The sequence below is a fragment of the Cheilinus undulatus genome, linkage group 15 (genome assembly GCF_018320785.1).
Source record: "Cheilinus undulatus linkage group 15, ASM1832078v1, whole genome shotgun sequence".
NCBI lineage: Eukaryota > Metazoa > Chordata > Actinopteri > Labriformes > Labridae > Cheilinus > Cheilinus undulatus.
Window position 1 is genome coordinate 10,375,949 of NC_054879.1, and position 24,194 is coordinate 10,400,142.

Genomic DNA, 24,194 nt, shown 5'->3' on the forward strand with positions numbered 1-24,194 from the left:
GTATCCTATGTGGTATGATATGTTCTAATGCCTCACAAAAGATAGGAACATTTAGTTTTGACAAGAACCATCAATGAACGCAGCTTTGAATACGAAGAAATGATCAATAAGGAGTATCGATAACAGTATCAGTTTCGGTAAAAATTAATGATCCCCATTCCTCATCATAATGACACCCCATCGTGCACAATTTTGTCGAGGAATGCTGCAGTCTCTTATGTTTCTTAAATACAACCAAGCTCTTCTTTAAGTCTTCATTTCCCATTAAAAGAAATGGGACTTTTGAGGATATGTTTGTGGTCTTTAGCAACCATACCTCTGTTTGTTTGCTCATGATGGTAAGCTTGGATTTCTGAGTGTTTTGAACTGTTCCTGGCTATTTAATGTTGTAAACAGTAATGTAATTTGACTTAAAACAGCTGCCGTTAGCTCACTGATCGTTCTGCCTCCTTGGAAATCTTTTCGAGTGCCTCATGTGTCAGACAACTGCAAAAACTCAGACTCAGTCCATCTTATTTCTAGTCAGAAATACCTCTGAGCACTTTACTTTAGGCCTCATTCACCTGACAAATCTAGATAAACTTCTCATTTTCAGATTTTTCAAATAATTCTAGACTTTTAAGTGGCTTTAAAATACATACAAAACACAGATGTCTGTTGATACCGTCTTGTTGTCTCTCCACAACAGGCTGTCCTGGCATGCATTTCAGGTGCAGCAAAATCATAAAACATGGGAAAGACTCAGGATGAAATCATGGCTGAAAATAAAGTACACTTGTGTTTATGGTTGTGAGCGGTGAAAGTACGTATGATCCGTCTGTGATGCTACCCAGTCTGCTCGCTCTCAGTGGTTGTTGTGGGTACTCCGCCAGCTACGACCTAGAATCATAAATATCAAACCGTTTGATATTTTACGATTCTCTTCATAAATATCTCTTCCTGTTGGATAAGAACACTCTTGCATCAGCACCAGGAGCTGACTGCATTTGTTCAGGAACTCCTTCAGGCTGTCCCAGGAACACTTTGATGCAGTTCTTGCCATTGTGGCTCCCAGAATCACATGGCAGGATACCCCATGTATGTGTTTTATATATATGAATATATAATTCATGTGTCTTGGGCTCTGCTGGGGGTAGAGTGCACATTTGGGATCTTTGTTTTCAGGTTTTGTTTGTCTGGCAGGTGATGGAGAAACATCTCCACATGTAGACGCCTGTGTGAAAGCGACCTGCATCCTCCAGAGCCTCCTGAGGTCAACAGAGGCCCAACCTCCTACCTTTAAGACTCAGTCCCCATGGAAAATGCCGGGCGCCTGGGATCCAAAAAGTCCACCAGGTTACTGATGCCGCAGAGGGAGAGGTTCACCTGGTAGTTCACCTCTGAGGTTGCCGAGCGCTCCTGGAGGCATTTAGTTGTGACCAACCCTACAGTACTTCACAAACAAAAGGCCCTTTTCAGGGCCACTGCACTCTATAAAGAGCAAAGTTTCCTTACTTAAAAAAGGCCTACATTAGAGCTTTCCATTATTAGCCACAACATAAAGTGGTCCTGTCTGCTCCTGGATCTGGCCTTAGTCAGGATGAGAGCAGAGAGGGGAGATCCTGGCGGCTCATCTTAACATTCAGACACTAAATAAGAGTAAACCGCAGGAAGCTGACAAACTTTTTAGGATTGATGGTGCCTGAATATGATTTCTAAAGTGGAGCTGAAGATGGAGCAGATGATTCAGCAAATGAGCGCCATTCATGCTGATATTTGCTGCCATGGTCCTTTTGGCATTTTAGGTCAGAGCTATGTTTATCTATATTGATATCAGTCTATCAGCTAAATTGAATTTTTGAGCTAAATATCAGCATACTGTGCTTCCCTTGTCTAAACTAAGAGTAAAATAGTACAATACAGCACAAGCTTCACGTTCTAACGTGGCTGTATTTCATTTTATTTCTTGAACTTTCTGCAGGCCAGTCAGAATTGGACCATTGGCCACAGTCTGGACACCCCTGGTAAAAAAAAGTAACGATAGACCTAGGGGTTGAGACCACATCAGTATATTCATCCCTGTTCACTGAGAATTTGAGCATTTTGTTTGCAAAATGTAGAAAGGATCTGGAAAGATGGAGGAACCTTCCACTGTCCATGGCTGGATGAATTAATGTTGTAAAAATGAAAGTGCTGTCTGAATGTATTTATATTTCCAGACCACCCACCCACCCCCTAATCAAAAAAGGGTTGTTCAAATCTCTGGTTAAAGCGTATTATCGTTTATTTGGAATGATGGACCACATCAAATTCAAAGCAGTTCTCTTCAGAGACCCAGAAAGCTTGCAGGTCTAGCCCTACCCAGTTTCATGTATTATTATTGGTCATGTCATATCAACCATTGGACTGATGAAAACCTACTTCTAGCCCTGACACCTGGGTTCACATGGAGTAAGCCTGCAGCCCAGTCAGCTACCCTGCTGACGTTTGTCTGGGAGATTGATGGTTCAAATTCCAGTCAGGTCCTAAACTTTGGATAAAAGTGTCTGTAACACCAGGAGTGCTGCATCCATTTCCTGAGAAGGGTGTGGTCAGGGGCATAGTCAGACAGCTCATCAACATTTAAAGCCACAGACACAAAAGCAGCTGAGAAGGGCTCAATCAGAGGGTTTTTTGGCATGTAAAAACCCTATACTAGTGTAAATCAGCAACAAATTTCACAGGCATGTTTTGGGGACCTCTGAGACCGATATAAACTTGTCCTAAGGGGCAAAATATGTGGCCTTTAATACATTTCTGCTCTGCCCCATCGGGCCAAAGTAACAAGACTTTTCAGGAAAAATGTGTTGAGTTGACTTTCAAGACTTTGGATTCTCTACAATTTTAGTCTTTTACAGTATTTGAGACATGTCTCCCCAAGTTCAGAGACTACCTGACCCTCTGGCTAAAGTAAGCAAGTGGATTAAAAAAAATAAAACATGTCAAAAGGATTGTTTTTTTTTTTTTTTTTTTGTTCCATGACTTAACATTGTTTTACATTTGTAAAGATGAACAGTCTCCTTCAGCTGAAAAAAACGTAAAACGAGTTATACAGGATTGTGGGCAGCATTGAGGTGCAGGGGTTAGCGCTGTTGCCTCACAGCAAGAAGGTCTCTGGCTCGCTTCCCGGTCAGGGCCGTTCTGTGCGGACTTTGCATGTTCTTCCTTTGCATGTGTGGGTTCTCTCCGGGTACTCCGGCTTCCTCCCACCTCCAAAAACACGCTCATTAGGTTAACTGGTGACTCTAAATTGGCCATAGGTGTGAATGTGGGCATGCTTGGTTGTCTGTCTCTATATGTCAGCCCTGTGATTGACTGGCGACCAGTCCTGGGTGTACCCCGCCTCTCGCCCAGTGACAGCTGACAGCCCCCCCACGACCCCTAACAGGAAAAGCGGTGTACTATTTTAACTATTATTTCTTAATTGAAACAACCTAAAAAAACAAAACAAAAAAAAAAACTACATTTCTCCAACCTTTATAAAATGGTTGTATGAACTTACACATTTTAAGTTCAAATGAGTGAAATATTTATATTGGGTGATAAATGAAACATTTATTTTTAGTTTAGGACAATTTAAAATAATTAGGTTTGCTCAACCGTCAAACATAGTTTCTATGAAGTTAAAAAAAATATAGATTTATCTGATTTAAAAAAAATAAATGATTCAATTAAAAATGTTTCCTGTGATTGATTACTTCATTTTTTTTAGTTCAACCAATGTTTTATTTTTTCAGTGTATAATGAATATTCCAGTCTTCTAAATTCATCATCAGTGGGTCCTAAAAACGTAAAAATCTGTAAAAATTGTCATATGTTACAAGGACAGCATATTTTTGCCTGACTTGTTTAGATTACCTGCAGGTAAATTCTCTTTCTAAAGCATCCATCAGGATTTCCCGGCTAGACGCCGGTTTAGCTGTTAGCTTGTAGCCGCCGATCAGCTGTTAGCCTCTGTGGGCTAGCGGATAGCTAGCTAGCAGCAGCCTGCTCCCACTGCTTCCTCACGCAGCTAACATGGTGCTCTTCAAATACTCGCCCCAGCAGCTTCTCAACCTCATCTCTTTCTCCACTCCAGCCTGTCTTACAGACATTAAATCCCTCGGACTTCTGCGTCGTCCTCGTTATATCCACAGAGCACAGAAACTAAAGTTTGTTTACTCCAGCCACGCCGTCCCCACAGTCCAGTCGGACCGGCGCCCTGCCCACTCTCGACGACGTCATCACAACAAACCACACTTACAGCTCAGTAACCTGAGACCTCTCAGATGCACTAACGTCCCTCCCATTCCCCTCTGCTCATCATCTTCAAACATTTCCACCACATTTATGCTGCAAAATGCCCGGTCCATAAACAATAAAGCCCACCTCATCCATGACATCATCACAGACAGGAAAGTAGACTTCTTATGTCTGACTGAAACCTGGCAAAGCCCAAATGACTACTTCACACTAAATCAAGCAACCCCACCTGGCTATGTGTATATCCAAAAACCTCGCACCACTGGTCGCAGTGGGGGGCTGGCCGTGATATATAGAGAGGATTTCCAGGTTAAGGAGCTACCAGCACCCAGCACCTCAGCTCTCGAGTGTCTAATCATCTCTCTCACTGGATCAGCTCCGCTTCAGATGGTCCTCATCTACCGGCCTCCCAAAGCAGCTACCACCTTCCTGTCTGACCTGTCTGAGCTCCTCACCTCTGTCTGCTCCAGGTCTTCTTCCATACTTCTCCTTGGAGACTTCAATATCCACGTTCACTCCACCAGCTGCACACTCACCTCCGAATTTCTATCACTATTGGACTGCTTCAACATCACACAGCATGTCCAAGGACCCACCCACTCCAAAGGTCACACACTGGATCTTGTGTGCTCCACTGGTCTCACCCCATTCATTCCACAATGCCTGGACCTAGCCATCTCAGATCACCATGCTGTTTTCTTCTCTATCCCCACCCCCCTCCCCAGACAGCTTACAAAACGCAACATCACTTTCCGTAATCTCAAGTCAATAAGCATCCCAGCCCTCAAGAACATGTTAGCTACCAACCTGACCACTACACACCCTATAACCACAGTTGATGCCCTGGCAAATCACTACAATACAGCACTATCCCTCAGCCTGGATTCTCTCGCCCCTCTGAAGACTCGCTCAGTCTCCTTTACCCACCCAGCCCCCTGGTACACTGCTGAACTCCGCTTCATGAAGGCTTCTGGCCGACAGCTGGAGAGACTTTCTAAAAAATCTGGCCTCACCGTCCATCTGGAGGCCTATAAAGAGCATGTGCGCTCCTACAAAGAAGCTCTCTCCAGAGCAAAGTCCAGCTACTACTCATCCCTCATTAGTGACCAGCAAAACCATCCCCGGATGCTCTTCTCCTCAATAAATCGCCTTCTCAGCCCCATTGACAACCTTCAACCTTCATTCCCCAGCCAACTTCGACCGCTGCACTAGGCACCTGCAGTTTTTCCAGGATAAAGTAGCCTCCATCCAGCAGCAACTTTCATCTGGACCTCCACCTCAGGATTTCACTTCACATCAGGACACCGCTCCTCCGCCTCACTGCCGTCTTTCCTGCTTCACACCCGTGGACACTCTCCAAGTGGCTGAATGGATCAAGAAGGCCAAGGCATCCACCTGCTCCCTCGACCCCATGCCCACACCACTGGTGAAAGCATCTCTGTCTGTTCTGTGCCCCATCATGGTAGACATCATCAATACCTCATTATCATCTGGAATTGTCCCCTCATCCTTCCAAACTGCCTCAGTAACCCCCATCATCAAGAAGCCTGGGTCAGACCCGGAGGACCTCTCCAACTATCGACCGATCTCCAACCTTCCCTTCATCAGCAAAATTCTCGAAAAAGCAGTCGCTGCCCAACTCCAGCAACACATGTCCAACCATGAGCTCCATGAACCTCTTCAATCAGGATTTCGCACTCACCACAGCACTGAGACCGCCCTTATCAAAATAACCAATGACCTCCTCACAGCTGCAGATTCTGGACACATCAGCCTCCTCATTCTCCTTGACCTAACCGCTGCCTTCGACACAATATCCCACACCGTCCTCCTTGACCGCCTGTCTCACCATCTTGGCATCACTGATACAGCTCTCTCCTGGTTTCACTCATATCTCTCACAAAGAAAACAGTTTGTTACCATCGGCACCTCTCACTCATCCCCCGCCCCAGTTAACCAGGGCGTGCCTCAAGGCTCTGTTCTTGGACCTCTCCTTTTCACCATCTACATGCTTCCCTTGGACAGATAATTCACAAAAACTGTCTCAGCTTTCACTCTTATCCAGATGACACCCAACTCTATCTCAGCACCAAACCATCCACTCAGCTCACTCCCCACTCCCTGGTAAACTGCCTCCACGACATCAAAGCCTGGATGACCTCTAACCAACTCAAACTCAACAGCAATAAAACAGAGCTCATGGTGGTGGCCCCCAAAGCGCTGCTGCAGAAGGTTGGAGATCTCATGCTCGATGTGGATGGGACCTCCATCTGTCCATCCTCCGAGGTCCGAAACCTGGGCGTCATCCTGGACTCCACCCTCTCCTTCCAGTCCCACATAAAGTCTGTCACCAAATCTGCCTTCTATCATCTCAAGAACATCTCCAGACTCCGACCATCACTCCCTGATTCTGTGGCTGAAACACTCATTCATGCTTTCATAACCTCCCGCCTGGACTACTGTAATAGAGTCCTGTCTGGAGTTCCCAGCAAAACCCTGGACAGGCTTCAGTACGTCCAAAACTCTGCAGCTAGAGTTCTCACCCGCACTAGACCCTGGCAACGCATCACTCCGACCCTCATCCACCTCCACTGGCTCCCTATCAAGTCCCGTATCAACTACAAAGTCCTCCTCCTCACATACAAATCTCTCCATGCTCTGGCTCCCCAGTACCTTTCTGATCTCCTCCATCCATACACACCATCCCGCAACCTTCGATCTTCAGACACCGGCCTGCTTTCCATGCCCAAAACCAAACTCCGAACCTATGGAGACAGAGCCTTCAGTGCTGCAGCTCCCACCCTCTGGAACACTCTTCCTGCAGACATTCGTAGCGCTCCATCTCTGGACATTTTCAAAAAACGTCTCAAGCACCACCTGTTCACCACAGCCTACAGTCTTCACTAAACCACCCCTTACACTCATCCTACCCCTCACATAGTTTGTCCATGTCTATGTGTTCCTGTAAAGCGTCCTTGGGTTTCTTGAAAGGCGCCATATAAATTCAAGATATTATTATTATTATTATTATTAAAGCAGCTAATTAAGCCCGTAGTGTGCAAACATGCAGTACTCATTAAATGCTATGGGATCATTTATATTTATAAACATTACAGCAGCCTATATATCAGCTTTGGTCATATTGATGTTGTTAAAAAATTGCCCAGCCAACAGGACGTCTCATTGGAGCAAATCCAGCCCCAGACCCAAAATGAGCTTGACATCCCTGCTTTGCTGCATGTACAGTATGATTTAGATGCAAAAATACTGACAATAGTGCCTATTGTATTTTTCTCTCAATAACATAATACAAACTCATGTAATACAGCTGATTGGATGCAGAAATACAAATTAACTGCATTAAGTTCTTAATGGGACCTTGGGCCAGATACAATTACTAAGATATTGTATCTGAAAGCATGAAACCCTGAGAAGAGGAGAGGCCATGAACTTCAGAAAATGATGACAATAAGCCACAAGTTTGGGCATAAAAATTATTGACGTAGAGAGAGTCTTTATTCTCGTTTCTCTCTGGAGATGTCAGATTGACATTTGTTTTTTTATGCTCTAAGTTGGAGGCAGTTTGTCCAGCTTGATGTCACCAAGTGTTCACTAATAATCTAACAGATGTTGTTTATAATGCAGATGATATTACACCGAACAGAGTTAAATATGTCATTAGTGGAGCACTGCACACTGTGCTGCTTCTGTTAAATCACACTCATATGGCGGTCATCAAAGAAGTTGAGGTGAGAGATTGGGGGGGGGGGGCTGGGGCCTCCAAGAAATTAATACCGCCCCTGTAGCTTGTAGACGCAGACCAAAAGCTTCATTCAGGATTCCAAATATTGATGTCCAAAATGTTTTCATCTTGGGACACGAGCAGTTTTTCAGCGCTCACACGTCTCATCTAGATCTGGCTGTGTTTTGGCCAGTCTGACCTTACTGTAATGAATGCCATGAAGAACTTTGAACTGAATCAGATTTAGACATTTATTCACCCACTCAAAGCTCTGTCCCACGTAAGGTCAGGAACGCCTGTCCATAGTTCCTTCTCCCATTTCATTTGAATTGAGTCTGCTGCAATACAACGACATCATTGAATTACAGATTTAGAAATTTGACCTTTTGGAGTTGAAGTCATCTGTAGGATGACATCTAAGCTGGAACTTCTAGGTAAATGAGGAAATGATGAATTATGAGTTTGAATGAAACAATCAGGAGATACCAGAAAAAAATAGATTTAGAAATAGCACAGACGGTGGCCAAGTCTGTGACGCTGGAGAAAACATGATCTAAAAAATCCTCTCAAGTCCTTAGCTCATATTGTCCCATTGTTTAAGTGTGACGTCCAGAGGTGTCAAAAGTATTCACATTCATTACTCAGGTAGAAGAATAGATACTAGGGTTTAAAAACACTTCTGTAGGAGTTGAAGTATCTACTCAAGCTTTTTACTCAATTAAAAGTGTAAAAGTACTGAATTCAAAACTACCTGAAGTATAAAGTTAAAGTAATGTAAGGGGGAAAAATGCCATTAAGATGGGCCATATTCTCACTGCCTCTTGGATACTTAAGCCAGACTATCGTGTATTTTAAAATATTGCATTGTGCTTATTTTAGTGTACTTTTATTGTTTTGCTCTATATTAACCTGTTGGAAATAAATGAAAAAATATTCTACATTTAGTTAAAATAATTATAAACCTTAAATAATTTTAAAAATCTCTTTTGCTCGATTGAATGAAGAGTTTTTGAAATAATTCAAAGTGGGGGAGCGTAACTTTGATCCACGGTGTGGGCACTTTAAGACCGCCCCTTACTTCCGTTTTTTTGTTGGACGGTTTCAAGGCTCCCCTGCTCACTATCAAAGTTTTGTTTAAACTTTAAAACCGCTGGAGGCATACAAAGCAACTCACCTTGAAATCATTACTGGCTCTAAATAAATAAATTAAAAATCATTTACTCATAAGCTCTTTAATTTTTAAAATCGCGTTTTGGGAATCATACAGCAGGTTAACGTCAAAAGTATGCTAAAAAATAAACCCCATACACTTGTGAATACCACTTTAAATCTTCATCGCTGTATTAACATAATATTAACTACGAATTAGTTTAAAAATTTGGAAAAGATTTGTGAAATCTTCACATCCTGGCTTGTGGCTTTAAGGATGGGGTTCCTTGAAACCGTCCAGGTCCATGTTAGCATGCACAAATGATGAACTTCTTCAACGTAAAAATTAAGGAATAACTTTTTTAGACGATTTTAAACTTTACTTTTCATGGACTTTAGTCATTAGTGCTTCGTCTTATAGTCTTTATGTTGTTTTTAAGCATTAAACCAAGTATGCGCGTTTGCAGACAGGGAGTGGCAAAATATAAATACATTTTTTGCCATAAATCCTCGAAGTAAGTTCATTCAGCAGCAGCGTCTCTTGTCTTTGAGTGACGGATCTCATGGACCATTCGTCGTCGATAATCACGCAAGTAACCAGAGAAGAGGAGGAAAACGCGACTTGTCGTGAGGAAGGTGAGTTTGGGAAAAAGTTTGTGTGAACTTTTCAAGCTGCGCATGACAATGTCAGGAAGGAGGCACGAGACACAGCGGTGTGTGCGGACGCCACGGTGTCACTAAAGTCACCTGTGGCTCCGTGAACGAGCTGTCACACCGTCCTCAGCCCCGAGGAGACCTTCTAGTGACATTAATAGAGGTTTGGACCAGATTTGAAGAGCCTGTAGTCAAAGCCGGTTTCTTTCTGGGTAGGCCATAGCCATGCGCAGCCGCTTAGGGGTCTGATACGTTTTAAAAAGCAGGAATTTAAATATGAATGAGTGCAAGAAGCACAAAACTCATAAACGTTGTAGTGTTACTCGGAGATTTACCGCAGATTATGGGTAAAACTTCACAAAATGATGAGTCCATCCTAGGGGGGCGGGGTCACTTTGACAGTTCACTGTTATTGTTGTGGACTTTGATGCAGACCAGATTATCTGCACAAGTTTCCAACTAAATCAACCTATTTTTAACGCACTAATTACAGAATTACAACACTGATGTTAGCAATAGACGTAATGTCCCTTTTTGGACTGGAAAGCACAAACGCAGCCTCTAACTCAGTGATACTGAACGTGTGACTCTAGAGCCACATGTGGCTCTTTTGTTATGATTTGGGGATCTTTTATGTCTTTATTTTAAATATTATCTCCCCAGAAAACTTTTCTTTTTTAAAAAGGGAAACTTTTTTAGCCATTTTTTCACCTTTTCACCCGTCTAGGCTAGCTTTTGCCATTAAATACACCTTTTTTTCTTCTCTTTTCATTTTTTTTATTTATTTTTTTGCCATTTTGCAATTTCTTTTTGCAACTTTTCCTCCTTTTTTTCACTTGTATCCAATTTTTGCCCGTTTTCACCATTTTTGCCACTTTTTGCCCACTTAAGCGACCTTTTGCCATTAAATATTTCCTTTTTCCTATGTTTTGCCCATTTTTGCAACTTCTTTTTGACACTTCTTCCCAATTTTTGCCCTTTTCTCTTTTTTTTGCCATTTTTTTTGCCCATTTGAGCTACCTTTTGCTTTTATATGCACTTGTTTCTATTTTTTGCCATGTTTTGCCACTCTTGACTGCTTTTTGCCCATTTTAGTAATTTTTCACTCATTTTTTGCTACTTCATGACAATTTTTGCCACCTTTAACTTATTTTCATGGCTACTTGAAGCCGTTTTTGCCACTTTTCACCACTTGCAAAGGTATTTTTCAACAATTTGGCTCTTTGGTTGAGCAGGGTTGAGTAACACTGCTCTAAGTGAATAATGTCATCCTCAGTAGTGTTTCTTTATGATTTAGAGATAGTTAAATGGTACTTTCTAAGAATTTTCCTTCTGGACCCTTTTGTTGACCCTTGACCCTTTCCTACTCTATCTAAAGTAAAGAAATAAAGCTAAATCAAACACTGATGATTCAATCTCAAACACATCACGTCTTGAGAGCATTTTCAGGTTATTTCTGGCGAAATGAGACATCCCGTGTTCTGGTGTGAAAAATACAGAGGAATTCAAATAAGGGATATTAACTTTTTAGAGCAGTTCAAATTCCAAAAAAGTTGGGATGCTGTATAAAATGTAAATAACAGAATGCATGATTGTCAATATTTTATTTACAATTGAACAGTAACAACATATCAGGTGTTGAAACTGAAACATTTTACCATTTCATGAAAATCATAATTTTTAATTGATGGCAGCAACACATTTTAAAAACGTAGGGACAGGGCCACTTTTAACAACAGTCTAGAAACGTCTGGGGAGCGAGGAAGACCAGTTGCTGGAATTTTGGGAGAGAAATGCATCGTCTTGCTGAAATATGGAAGGCCTTCTCAGAAAGAGACATTGGCCACGTTCACGCTGCAGGCCTTAATGCACAATTCTGATCTTTTCTCAGATCAGTTTTTTTTTTTTTTTAGTTGGCTGTTCACACTGCAGTTGACTTCCAAAAGATCAGGTTCGTGTCTGATTTAGAGCCACATATGAATGTGGCCTGAATCTGATTCGTAAAGGTCAGATTCAGTGTGAAAAGTCAGATATGAGTCATATGTGAGCAAAATCATCAGATTCAGGTCACTTTTAACTGCAGAGTGAACACAGCCTATGTGTGGGTGGGAGCACATGCTGCTCTGAAACCTCTTTCTCCTTTCAGCATTGATAGTCCATTTACATAGACACTAATCTAACCCCATACCATCAGAGATGCCAGCTTTTGAGCTGTGCCAGGTTAACAGGCTGGATGGTCCCTCTCCTACCTTGTTCTGAAATTTGACTGGATAAAATAATAAGAAAAAATGTGTTGTGCAGAAGGCCAAGCAGCATCTCTTTAACATTGGGTTGATGTTATGTTTTTTTCTGTTTGCATGAAGGCGACAGGAGAGCCTGGAGGCAGACATCAGACATCTAAAAAAAACCCATTCACACCTGGACGTATCAGTTAATGGAGAAACTGACTGGTGAAAGCGCTTCTCCTTTGTGCTGTTTTTACGAGTTTTAAGTGCAAATAGATTTTTAGAGTTCAGAATTTTTTTTGTGATCAGTTTGGATATTTACAGAGTTATGATCAATTTTGCAGTGAGGCCAGCCCTTTTTAGATGGTGCATGGATGTCTGATGTCTGCAGCCAGGTGTCTCTTGGAGCAGATGTGATGCTTTCTGCTTATTCACCTTGATACAAACTGTGTCTGTGTTGCAGTGACATTTAAACTGTGATTTACTGCATAGCTCTACATTAGATAGCCCAGTGGTTCTCAAATGGTGTGATTTATTGATGATATCAGTGTATTTGTTTTGAATCCGTAGCAATGGTGCTAGCATCCTGGCTAACAGTTACCTCATTTGGCAAACTATTATTGAGTTAAAATTGGTGTTGAAATTATTCATTCATGCCACTTTTAACCAAGTTAACCAATTTTTCTACCCATTTTGCTGCTTCTTTTGACAACTTAAACCATTTTTGCTTTTTTTTTTTAAATTTCGCAACTAGTTTTAATACTTTTGACCCATTTTTGCTACTTTTTAAACCATTTTTTCATCACTTTTAACCCCTTTTTACCACCTTTTAGCAACCCCTTTGACACCTTTCTGCCACTTGTAGACTATTTTGCCACCTTTTTGACACTTTCAACCAATGTTTGCTACCTTCTTGCTAATATTTTCTCACTTTGCCTTTGTTTGACCACTTTTTGCCCAATTTTGCCTATTTTTTGAATCACTCCTGACCCATTTTTTACCACCTTTGTACAACATTTAACCCTTTTGACCACTTGTAACCCATTTTTGCCACCTTTTTGACTTTGTCTTGTCACTTTTTGCCCACTTTTGCCGTATTTTATTATCACTTTAAACCAACTTTTTCCACCTTTTGCCACCTCCATTTGGGCCCCAGAAACCTCTCTCCTTTATCCCCCCTTATGGGCCACCTTGACTGTTATATTAGTCTTTTTTGTATTGTTATTAATATGGTGTGCCTTGAGATTTTGGCTTAACCCTAGGTGTGCCTTGAGTGAAAAAAGTTTGAAAACCACTGAGATAGCTGACTGAATTTCTTATGAAACACTGCATCAAACTCCACTGACAGCTCACACTGTCACACTCCTTTTTTAATAAAACCTAAACAAGCATACGTAAATGGGTTAAAGTAATGGCTTACTTCATCTTTCCACTACCAGAAAAATGCTTCAGCATGAGGAGAATCATTGTGAAGAAAGAAATCCAGTCTTCTTATCCAGTTAACAGCAGTGTTTCTGTTGTTATCTTTTGTAAAGCTGTCTTTAGTCAGAAGGTGGCAGTACCATCTAGCTTAAAGCTCTTGATAACTTCATCCTGCTCTCTCCTTCTCCTGGTCGAGAGGTCATGAGGCCAGAATGTGGCTGCTGTCCAGCACAGAGGCGCCAGAAAGGATCAAAGACAGAAAAGAGAGTTTTAAAATGTCTTACAGAGGTTTTCAGGAGTTGCTATCCACTAAACATCACTGGTGTTTCATTTTGGTGGCGTGTTTATCTGATTTTGATTCTACAATTTAGATCATTTGCATTTAATAGATGAAAAAACACTGTTATTTAGGCTTTGTATTCTTGTTAAGGATTTTTGCACCAACCAGTCATGTTTCTTGTTCACCAGTTTCATCACAGTGGCTTGTATTACATAGTTTTGGTGTATTTTTGTAATTAGAGAAGAGTAAAGTAAAAATTTTCAGGTGTTTGTACCTGAACCTGACCTAAGACTGGCTTGGCCACCATGAACCTGCCCCTCCATTTGCTCAGTAGAAGTGTGAAGCGAGTTGTCAGATTGTAACAGAAGATCGAGTGTCAAAGTTTCAGAAAGTCGGTCGTGGGAGGCCTCATTCTTTCGGCGTCTGGATAGGAATAGAAGCAGGCGAGTTTGGAGGGCATGCCTTCACGTAGCCCTTAAAGGATCTCAGATAAGCCTGCTTTTACTAAGTAGGCTAAAACATGCTGTTGTGGCGTGAGGTCGTTGCTGCCCCTCGGAAATGCTGTAGCCTCATTATCAGTGTCGGAGCCTTTTGGACGGGGAGGTGTGAGGAATTCTGCAGAATACTTTGCTTCTTACACATTTCTGATACGTCATTATAAAAGAGAAATAAGAGCATGTAAGTCCTGTCAAATTTAGGTAGAAAGCTCTTTTTCATTTCATCTGCCTTGACTCTTTTCCATGTAAAAAAGGAAAATGAAAAAAGAATGGCAAAGATAATACATGACGATAAAGATATGAAAATATGTATGCATTGCTGGTTACTTAAGTTATTATTCAGTGCAGACGGAGGCTGGATGATTCAAGAAAAAACTTGTATCACAATATTTTTTCATTCCAGGAAACAAGGAATTATGCAAATAAATGCTGTGTTTATGAAGCCTGAACAATTATACATATATATATGAACAATTATGATTTGACTCATTCAGTAATAGTTGAAATTATTTTGACCTTTAAAAGTCAAATTTCTTTGCTCTACATGAGAAAAATTTGAATTGCAAAAACACTTCAGAATTGAGATAAACTATCTATATTGGCTTTAGCTGTTTGCAGCATGTTTCTCTCCAAAAAGCTTTTATTTCTTCTAAACTGACACATCGATCTTGAGGAGCTCGTTATGAGTCGTTTGTATATAACATAGAATACCTCTGGCAAGATGGCGGCGGCCCACTGGCCAATGAGGCATCTGCGTATAGCTATAATGTCTATGGTTTTACCCATATTATTTTTTCAGGGCTGATACAGATTATTGGATGTTTTTAAGACCAATAACAAATAATTGGAACTGATATGCATTTATTATGATGTGCAAAATATGGCAAAAGTAAATTTGCATGATGAAAAATTATGGAAATAAACAACTTAGCTCCGTCAGCATGAAAATCAGCAGTCAAACAGGAAGTGATTCCATCCACTTTCTAAAGCCAGCCAGATTTTGGCCCAGCTGCAACATCACAGCTCATCATCAAAACCCGAGCCTGATTTTGAGCGCCGGGAATGAAAATTGGTCATGTAGTCTGACATAACTAATGACGCATCTAAGATGCCCCACGACCACGACTTGACAAGACAAGCATGTCAGCAACTTACATCTTCATCTAGTCTGACACCCTGACCTGACGTCAGCGATGCAAATCCTGACCCCTACCAACAGGAGAGGATTTGCTCCTTATCTTTGCATAATCATACACAACCACCCCCCCCCCCCCCCCCCGGAACTAATGTGTACATTTTATTTTATTTTATTTACATAATAACATGCATATCTTAACTTCTATCCAAAAGAGCCAGTCCATAATGTTCTTCTTTTGATACATCCGTAATTACATGAATGACCAAAAAAATGATGTAGTCTGAGCCAGCCTTAAGTCAGTGGCACCCAGATGAAAGTGTTCATTGGCTGATACTCATATGATACTGAGCCAATCAGTTTGTGTTGTATGTAGGAAATTTTGTGAGACCGCGGAGAGTAAGAATAATGGCAGAGGCGGAGACACACCTTGACATGTCAGCTTGCAAAGTAGTGCATTTTTTGATGATAATTTTATTAATGATTGGTAGAACAAAACACAGACACAATAATCAGCCAAATGCCAAGTATCAGCCTCAATAATCGTCCAGGCCGATAATCAGTCTGTTTCTAGTTTTCTTATCAGTGATTTGTTTTAGCTAACAACAAAATCACTCCAGAGCACTCTTACACACATTTGAGTGCTGATATGAGAGGATGAAATGATTAATTTACAATGCTCAAATATGCTTGTTTAGGGAAAAAACACATTAACACTCACAATGTTGCTGACAAACAAAATACTCTACAAAGAAAAAAAGGCTGATACTCAGTAGAATCAGGTCTGATGGATTGGTCTGCTATCATCTTATCTACAAGCTTAAAGAGAAACAGGAGTGTTGGTCTTTAGGCTGTTGTGAATTATTCCATGCGTTTTGGAAGATGTTAGTTTTGGAATATGTGTTAAAGTTTTCCTGGGAGCCTGTGGAAAAAAAAAGTTAAAACAGGATTGCTGTTTTGCAGCCTTGGGGATGCAAGATCTGTGCTTCTCAAAGTAAAGACCAGAATCTAAAGTTGTTTTGGCACAAATATGGAACCCCAAGCACTCAGATATCTACAGATGCTTGCTAGCTAGCAAGCTAAATCTGGTACCAAGCATCTTTTCTCTTTTTTAGAGTTTTTACTTTGTCCCTGAGAGAAATAAACTTAATAAACTTACCTAAAATAAACAAAATGTATTTAGTTTTATCCCATTTTTCCCCCCATGAAGACAGTGTTTTTCTTGAGATCTTGATGAATGTATTCCATTATCCCTGGATAACAAAGCAGGTTTTCCTGAAATAACAGTCATTTCTTGAGATCTTGTGGCAACATCTAAATTCAACACTTTATTGTGGGAAAACCAGCATTGTTAATGGAAAAATGAAGTTAAATAATATATTTGTACATCTCTATGTTTGTCCTATCTGGGTCCCTTACTCTCAATGTGGGACCTTCCTTAAAAGATCTCTGTTTTACTTTATAAGCTTAAGTCATTTTGCTTCAATAATAAGCTTCAGCTCATAAATCCTGCTGTCCTTTATCACATCACTAAGAACATGTTTATCATGCCATGTTATGGTATAACTGGCTTACTGTAGCAGGCCATGATCGTTTGCATTCATTCTGACTAAACTTGGTAATCTCCCTGGAGCTCTTAAAAATCTGCCTGCACAGCTATGATCAGTGTGTGGCCCTTAACAACCCGTCATGTGCCGGTGGGTATTAGGTCTGTATTTCTGGGCCAGCATACCATGTTAATGACGCGCTTGCAGATCAAGGTCAAACCTACACATGTAGCATGATGCTGCTCTCTTAAATATCTAAGGAGTGCATTGCAAGTAATGCATTAGTGACTCCTTTAAGTCAGGCTAATGCTAGCATGACTTTAATGCTGTTCAGGTAACCCTGCTGTGCAAACCTCGTGACTTGAGTTCAACTGCAGAATAATTTCCATATCGTTTTACTGCTTTTTGGCTGATGCATGCTGTCGTACATACTGTCATGTTGAGGAAATTGGTACACCCATGTCATGCTCCTGCTTTATTTTTAGCCACATTAATGGCGAGGCTCTTGGGATGTTCATGTGCAGCTGATTATGTTTTAAAGTGGGGAGTAAACATTAAAAGATACACCGTCAGCAGAGGTCAGGCAGTTCTCCTCAGTAAGCTATTACAGAAAACCTGTGATCACATTTTCTGCACTCCTGCACTCATGGATTTAATCAATAAACAACTGCAAATATTTGACTTAAATAGGCATTCAAGAAGAAGAGCAGTCTAGAATTTGGAGGATCTGGATGAGGCAACTAATAGAAAACTGCCCATTTAATCTTTTAAAATATGCTTATTTTACATTTTGTAAAAAGCAGTTAAAGGAATACATTAGATTAGCAGCAAGATGCCTTGAATGTTGACTTGCAGTTGAGTTCTTATAGTTTCAAATAATTGCCCATTTTTTCTCATTCATTAAAAACTGATTAAATCAAGAATATCACCGGGCAGCCTTTAAGTCATATTAGAACAGAAATTTCTCTTGTTGTCCTATTTTTCTGATGTAGTTAAGTAATATAGAAGCTAAAAAGAGCCCAAGATATCATTCCCGTAGTTTGCTTTTGACTTTTTTTAGCAGCTGGCTCTGACAGCTAATTTAAAGTTTTGCTGCTGTGCCGAAAAAAGCTTCCTTTAACATACACTAGCATACATATCTTTTTCAAGCATCTATTTCCAGTGCATGAATGCAGCTAAGCTAAATGGCATGTTTCTCACCATTGTAAACAGTCAGGGCTACTGTTTTGGTCAACACGCTCAGCAACAGATTTGAGATCAGGACGGTTTACACTAAACCTGCACAAGGTCGGTCAGAAGTGTGCATGTTTGTCTACGTGTAAAAGTTTCTGAAAATAGTAGTTTTAGTAGTATACGATTGGTAATTAACAAATTCACACGACTATATGAATGCATTTTTAGGACCTTTTTCATGCCTTTGTAGGACAGTGGATAGAGAACAGACTGCCTGCAAACAACCATGCAGACAACCCTTTTAACTGCACTAACAGCATCCTGGAGATATTTTATTAACAAGATACAGAGAGAGGAAGTAATCCAGAAGTGATTTGTGTGAAGTGCTTATCAGAAAATGTAAGCACTGAAATGCACCATTTTAATTCCAACTTTTTGACTTATAATGTTATATGTTAATTTTGATGGGTGTCTGTTCAGGTCAGCAGGTGCTCCAGAGGCTACAGTCCTCCCTGGTCTGGTCTGGTCTGGTCTGGACTGGACAGGTCACATCATAGGATCCTGATCCTGGTGCATATCTGTTGTATGTCCCTCTCCCCATAATTCCCGTCTCTCTTCAGCTATTTTGTCCATTACAGGCAAAAAGACCCAAAATGAACTTAGAATAATAATCCTAATAATGTTTATCTTCAGATAATTATTTATTTTATTAATCCAGAAGGAATGTATCTCTTTTTACTTTGTTGTTGTTGTGAAACAGTTAGGACACAGAGATCCACCAACACAACCACATTTTTTATGGAAAAATGCCCAGACGAAATGTTTATTTGAGTTTGTTGCCCTTCTTGAGGACACCTTGGTGATACTCAAGAAGTAAACTGGATCCTCTCCAGCTACCAGACCTTGTTTCCATATAGGCCCCTTTAAGGGCTTGAACCAGGAACCGTCCTGATCCAAACTCAAATCCCCAAAGACTGAGTTGCAACTTTCCAAATTTAGCGTGTAGCTGAAGCACTGCTGTGTATATAAGGACAGTACACTTTAAACTAGTTTAGCTATTATTCATGAAAAAGGATATCAGCCTACCAACTTCATTTTATAGCTATGCCATAACCAGTGTTGGGTACAAGTTTCAGAGTGATCAGCTCAAGTACTGAGATTACTATTGGTTTTTAAAGGCTAATATTCATAGCTGTTAAAGACCAATATTCAAAGCCAACTTTGACCAATATTTACAGCCAATAGGCTATAATACAGCTGATATAGGCTGGTATCTACAGCTGATTTAGGCCAGAATTTACAACTAAGAAAGTCTTATATTAGTTGTAAATTCTCAGCTGATAAAACACATTTTAATAGCTGATATAGGCCAATGTTTAATGCAAATTAAGGTCATTATCTAAAGCTGAAAAAATCCAATTTTTACAGCCAATTTATACCAATATGTAAGGGGGATATAGGCCACTATTTCTAGTTGTTAAAGGCCAATATTGAAAGCCAATTCAGGCCAGTATTTAAAGCCAGTATTGGCAGTTATTTGTAACTGATATAAGCCAACATTAAAAAGCCAAATTAGGCCAATATTTACAGCAGATATGAGACTATATTTATAGCCAATATTGGACCATATTTATACTGGCTATAGGCAAAAATTACTGCTCAAATAGGCCAATATTTACAGGTGTTGTAGACCAATATTTACATCTGTTAAAAAACCTTTTTACAGCTGATATAGGCCAATATTTTAGCCAATTTAGGCCAATATTTTTAAAAGATACCATCCAATATTGACAGGCAAAATAGGCTTATTTATGCAGCAGATAAAAGCCAATGTGCAGAGCAAATGTAGGGCAATATTCCAAGCCAATTTAGGCCAATATTTACAGCAGATATAAGACTATGTTCACAGCCAATATTTGCTGATATTTATAGTGGGTATTGGCCAACATTTACAGCAGATATAAGACTATGTTTACAGCCAATATCTGCCAATATTTATAGTGGGTATAGGCCAAAATTTACAGCAGACATAGGCCCATATTTATAGATGATCTAGTCCAATATAAAAGCTGATGTAGGCCAACATTTAAAGCCAGTTTAGGCCAATATTTACAGCCGACATAGGCCAATAATTATGGTCTACATAGACCACTATTTATAGCTAATGTAGGTCAATATTTACAGCTGATATACTTGAAGTAAATACCAGCAGAAATATTCTAATACTGATGGTTAACTTTTTAAGGTGATATGTCCTCTGTAAGGACAGGAACATCACAGTGACATAAAAGTTGAAAAAGCCTGTGTCATACATTGAAATAGCTATCCTTAACATCTGTGTCATTGGGGCATACAGCGCTACGCACTGCCTGTGTGTAATGTGCTATGCCTCTGTCCATTTTGTTGATTGTGAGCGGATTAAAAGCTTTAAAGGTTATCACACATGTTAACATTGGTATTAGGCTGCACAGTGGTGACTCATGAGCTTCAATTTGGGATATGGGATGATGGTAGAGTCAACACATTTTACGGCAGACATGTGGTCAGCTTCTTGCTGTTTTTTTTTTACTGATAAGTGGAACGGATAGTTTAAGGGCTTTAATTTGGTAATGCAATAGTACTGTAACTTGTTTCTTTTCTCAGTATGTATGCAGAAATAAAACAAAATACTTTAAATTGTGACACTTCTAATGCTGGTCTTAGTACTACTAATGAATATTATTTGCTTTAAGAAGAAAAATGCCACATGTTGTTCAGCCTCTTTTCACTTCTCTGTTATAACTAATTATAGGCCCGTCTCAAACCTTTCCTTTTTGTCAAAAAAAGGAAAGGTTTGAGTCTCTTCAGTCAGCTTTTAGGTTGAATAACTCCCCAGAAGCAGCGCTGACAAAAGGGGTGAATGATTTTTTACTAACTGTTGACTCAGAGGCATTATCTGCTCTGTGTTTGCTGGATCTAAGTTCTGCTTTTGATACAGTGGATCACTGTATTTTATTGGACAGACTTGAGAATTGTTTTGGCATCTCAGGCAAGGTGTTCCAGTGGTTGAGGTCTTACCTGTCAGAGAGATCTCAAAGTGTTTTCTTTAACAATGTGTTCTCTGAGTCCTGTGCTGTTAGCCATGGGGTACCACAGGGGTCTGTACTGGGTCCACTGTTGTTTTCTCTTTATCTGACAGCTTTGGGTCAAATTTTGCATTCTTTGGGGATCTCTTTTCATTGTTACGCAGATGATCTACAGCTATAGCTGCATGCCTTTGGTCCTTCAAAGTGGATCTGACACTAATAAACTTCAGTCCTGTCTTTCAGCTGTTAGGGACTGGTTATCAACACATTTCCTGCCTCTGAACTCTGCTAAGACACAAGTCACAAGTGAGTAGATATGAGCACATTACTCCAGTGCTGGTCTTTCTTCACTGGCTGCCTGTTCAGGTTAGAGCAGTGCTGCTGCTAACATATAAAACTGGAAATGGCATTGCCCCATCGTACCTGTCAAATTTGGTGAACCCGTATGTCCCTACTCGTGTTTTGCTTTCTCAGGGGGCTGGGCTTCTGAGTGTCCCAAAGGTCCGTAAAAAGATGGTTTGGGAGCGGGCTTTTTCCTTCTGTGCACCAACATTGTGGAACAGTCTACCTGTTGAAATCAGGCAGGCATCTTCCACTGATGTATTTAAAGCAAAACTGAAGACCCACTTGTTTACTGCTGCATTTGAGTCTTAAATTGTTTGTTTTAGTGATGTCCTTTTTATTGTTTCAGTATGTTTGTATGTTTGTGGATTTCTCTGATGTTTTTATTGTCAAGTTGATGTTATCTCTATGTACAGCACTTCGACTGAAAGCGCTTTATAAATGAATTTATTATTGTTATTATTATTATTATTATTATTATTATTATTATTATTATAACAGAGTTATGGACTGGCAACTGATTATAAATGAAGATAAAGAGGAGCACTATCGGTGGAATTGAAGTGGAATTGTTTAGATAAAAAACAGAATTTTGTAAAATATCATAAGATGCAGGTAAAGCATTTAAAAACTACTACGGTTGAACGCTGTTTAACTTTTATTGCTGATGCAAATTAGCACATAATGCAAATCACTCATGTAAAAAAGACAAACATCAGGTACGGCAGTATAATGTGTTGGAAACTACATGGGAAAAACCTCAACAAATCCCCTCCTAATCACTCTGACTTTGCACACCGTGACCTCTCTTATTTTGGATCATAAGTCAGTCAATCAGGAGCCAGAGCCATCTGTGCAGCCAGGCATTCTGTTTATGTTGACATTTGCAATGTAGACATGATCATTAAGAGGCTTTAGGAGTGATGTGATGTTGCAGAGTATTCGGTGTCGGTGGCTCCACTTAATTCTCTTTTCTGTTAATGCTCTGAAACGTGTCTGTCATTTCCTGCTGCGTGCTCTAGGCAACACAACAATGTTTGACTGTTTATGGCCTGAACATAGTATGTGACTTTATATTTATGCACAGAACCTCATTATTAACCGCTGTTAGCAGCTGTTGTGGCTATTTAAAGCTCTCTGATGTGTAATGTCAGAAGAGGTAACAAACTGGGCTGCGTGATGTTTTTTAACACTTTGGGAAAGCTTCACCTGCCCGTTTCCCTCACACGTGTTTGCACACAAACCTTTCATCTGCATACCAACAGAGGAATGTCCCAACAAGCACGCCTGCATGGGATTTAATCACCACTCTCTAGTGGCTTCTTCCACTTAGAGCCTCAGATGAATGAAGCAGTCAGCAGGCTGGAGCTATCGCGAACAACACGTGAATCTGGGTCAGACGTGTTCAGGGATGAAGCTCAAAGTGGGACATACTGAAAGGTGATCATAAGGAAACTATTCTTTTTTAAATAACAGATGTTTTAAGAGATGGTCCTTCCAACAGAAGGGGGGATTTGATCACTGGCAAATGACTTTTTATTTTTCTTTATTTCATAACTTCAATTTGCTCTGCATTTTTTTGTTTGTTTTATTAAATTGAAAGGCCTTACATGCATTATTATAAACATGTTCAGCAAAATTCACAAATACTGCACCTTAAAGCATCAATATGTTTAAAATCAAGTTCCAAAAAAGTTGGGAATTGTGTACAATGTGAATAGGAACAGAAAACAATGATTAGCAAACCTTATTTAATGGATTTTTTAAATTGCATACAGTTCAAATACAAAGTATTTCATGCTCAAACTGAACTTTTTTAAATACACACATATTCAGAATTTATTTCCCACAACATGCCACCCAAACAATGGTGAGTCCACATTTCAAATTGTTTTTTGGAAACAGTGGGCGTCAAGTCTTTAGGGCTAAAGAGGGACCAGACTGTTATCAAGGCAAAGTTCAAGAACCAGCATTTTTGATGTTGGAGGGTGTATTAGTGTCCACATGGCTTGGATCACTTGCACATCTTTGAATGCTGATGCTCACAATGGCCCTCATTTATCAAACTAACAATAACCAATAACTGCTTACAACTTATCAGGCATTCATCTGAAAACAGTCATCATTGAAATAACACACCCCTAGATATTCATGCTTCAGCTGCTGTAGGTACCAGATGTGTCTGGGCCGATGGATCTGTCCGGGGGCCTGCGCCTTCATTCTGCACCTTCCGATGATGTCCCAAACGCTGTTGACACTGTTGACTTCAGCTGGCGGGGTATAATGAAGTTGCGGTGACAGTGTTGCAGCAGCAGAGCTTGTTGGCCTGTTAGAGGCTCTTCTGTAAAATCCTGGAGCCAGGATGTTCTTCAGCATTAGCTGATGGAAGTGGAGGAACTAAGTTTGGTTCTGGTTTCTGGTTTGGCTGTTCTTCCACAGCCTCACCCCCCAGGACTGAATCAGTGACTACAGGTTCAGCTGGAGGGGTATCATGAGGTCATGGGGACGGTGTCCAAGCAGCAGAGTTGGGTTCCAGACCTGTCTGTTCTTCCACAACCTCACCCTCAGGACTGAATCCATGACTGAAAGTTCATCTGGCGGGGGTATAACGAGGTTGTGGCAACAGCGTCGGAGCAGCAGGGTCTGGTTGTGTGGAGGCTGGAGGTGGAACAGTGGGCGTTATGAGTGCATTAATTCTTTTTA

General features: G+C 40.4%; 1 protein-coding gene and 1 pseudogene across 1 annotated transcript in view; both read left to right on the top strand.

Annotated features, from left to right (window-relative positions):
* The first annotated feature begins 4,035 nt into the window (after nt 1-4,035).
* On the top strand, nt 4,036-7,137 carry LOC121522605 (annotated as a pseudogene).
* A 2,302-nt stretch (nt 7,138-9,439) lies between these two features.
* The window catches only part of LOC121522714 (carboxy-terminal domain RNA polymerase II polypeptide A small phosphatase 1-like), a 50,715-nt gene continuing 35,960 nt past the window's right edge, over nt 9,440-24,194 (top strand). The window contains exon 1 of the mRNA XM_041807335.1: nt 9,440-9,787. Coding sequence (XP_041663269.1) covers nt 9,715-9,787 — 73 coding nt within the window. The 5' untranslated portion in view covers nt 9,440-9,714. The remainder of the gene's footprint in view (nt 9,788-24,194) is intronic.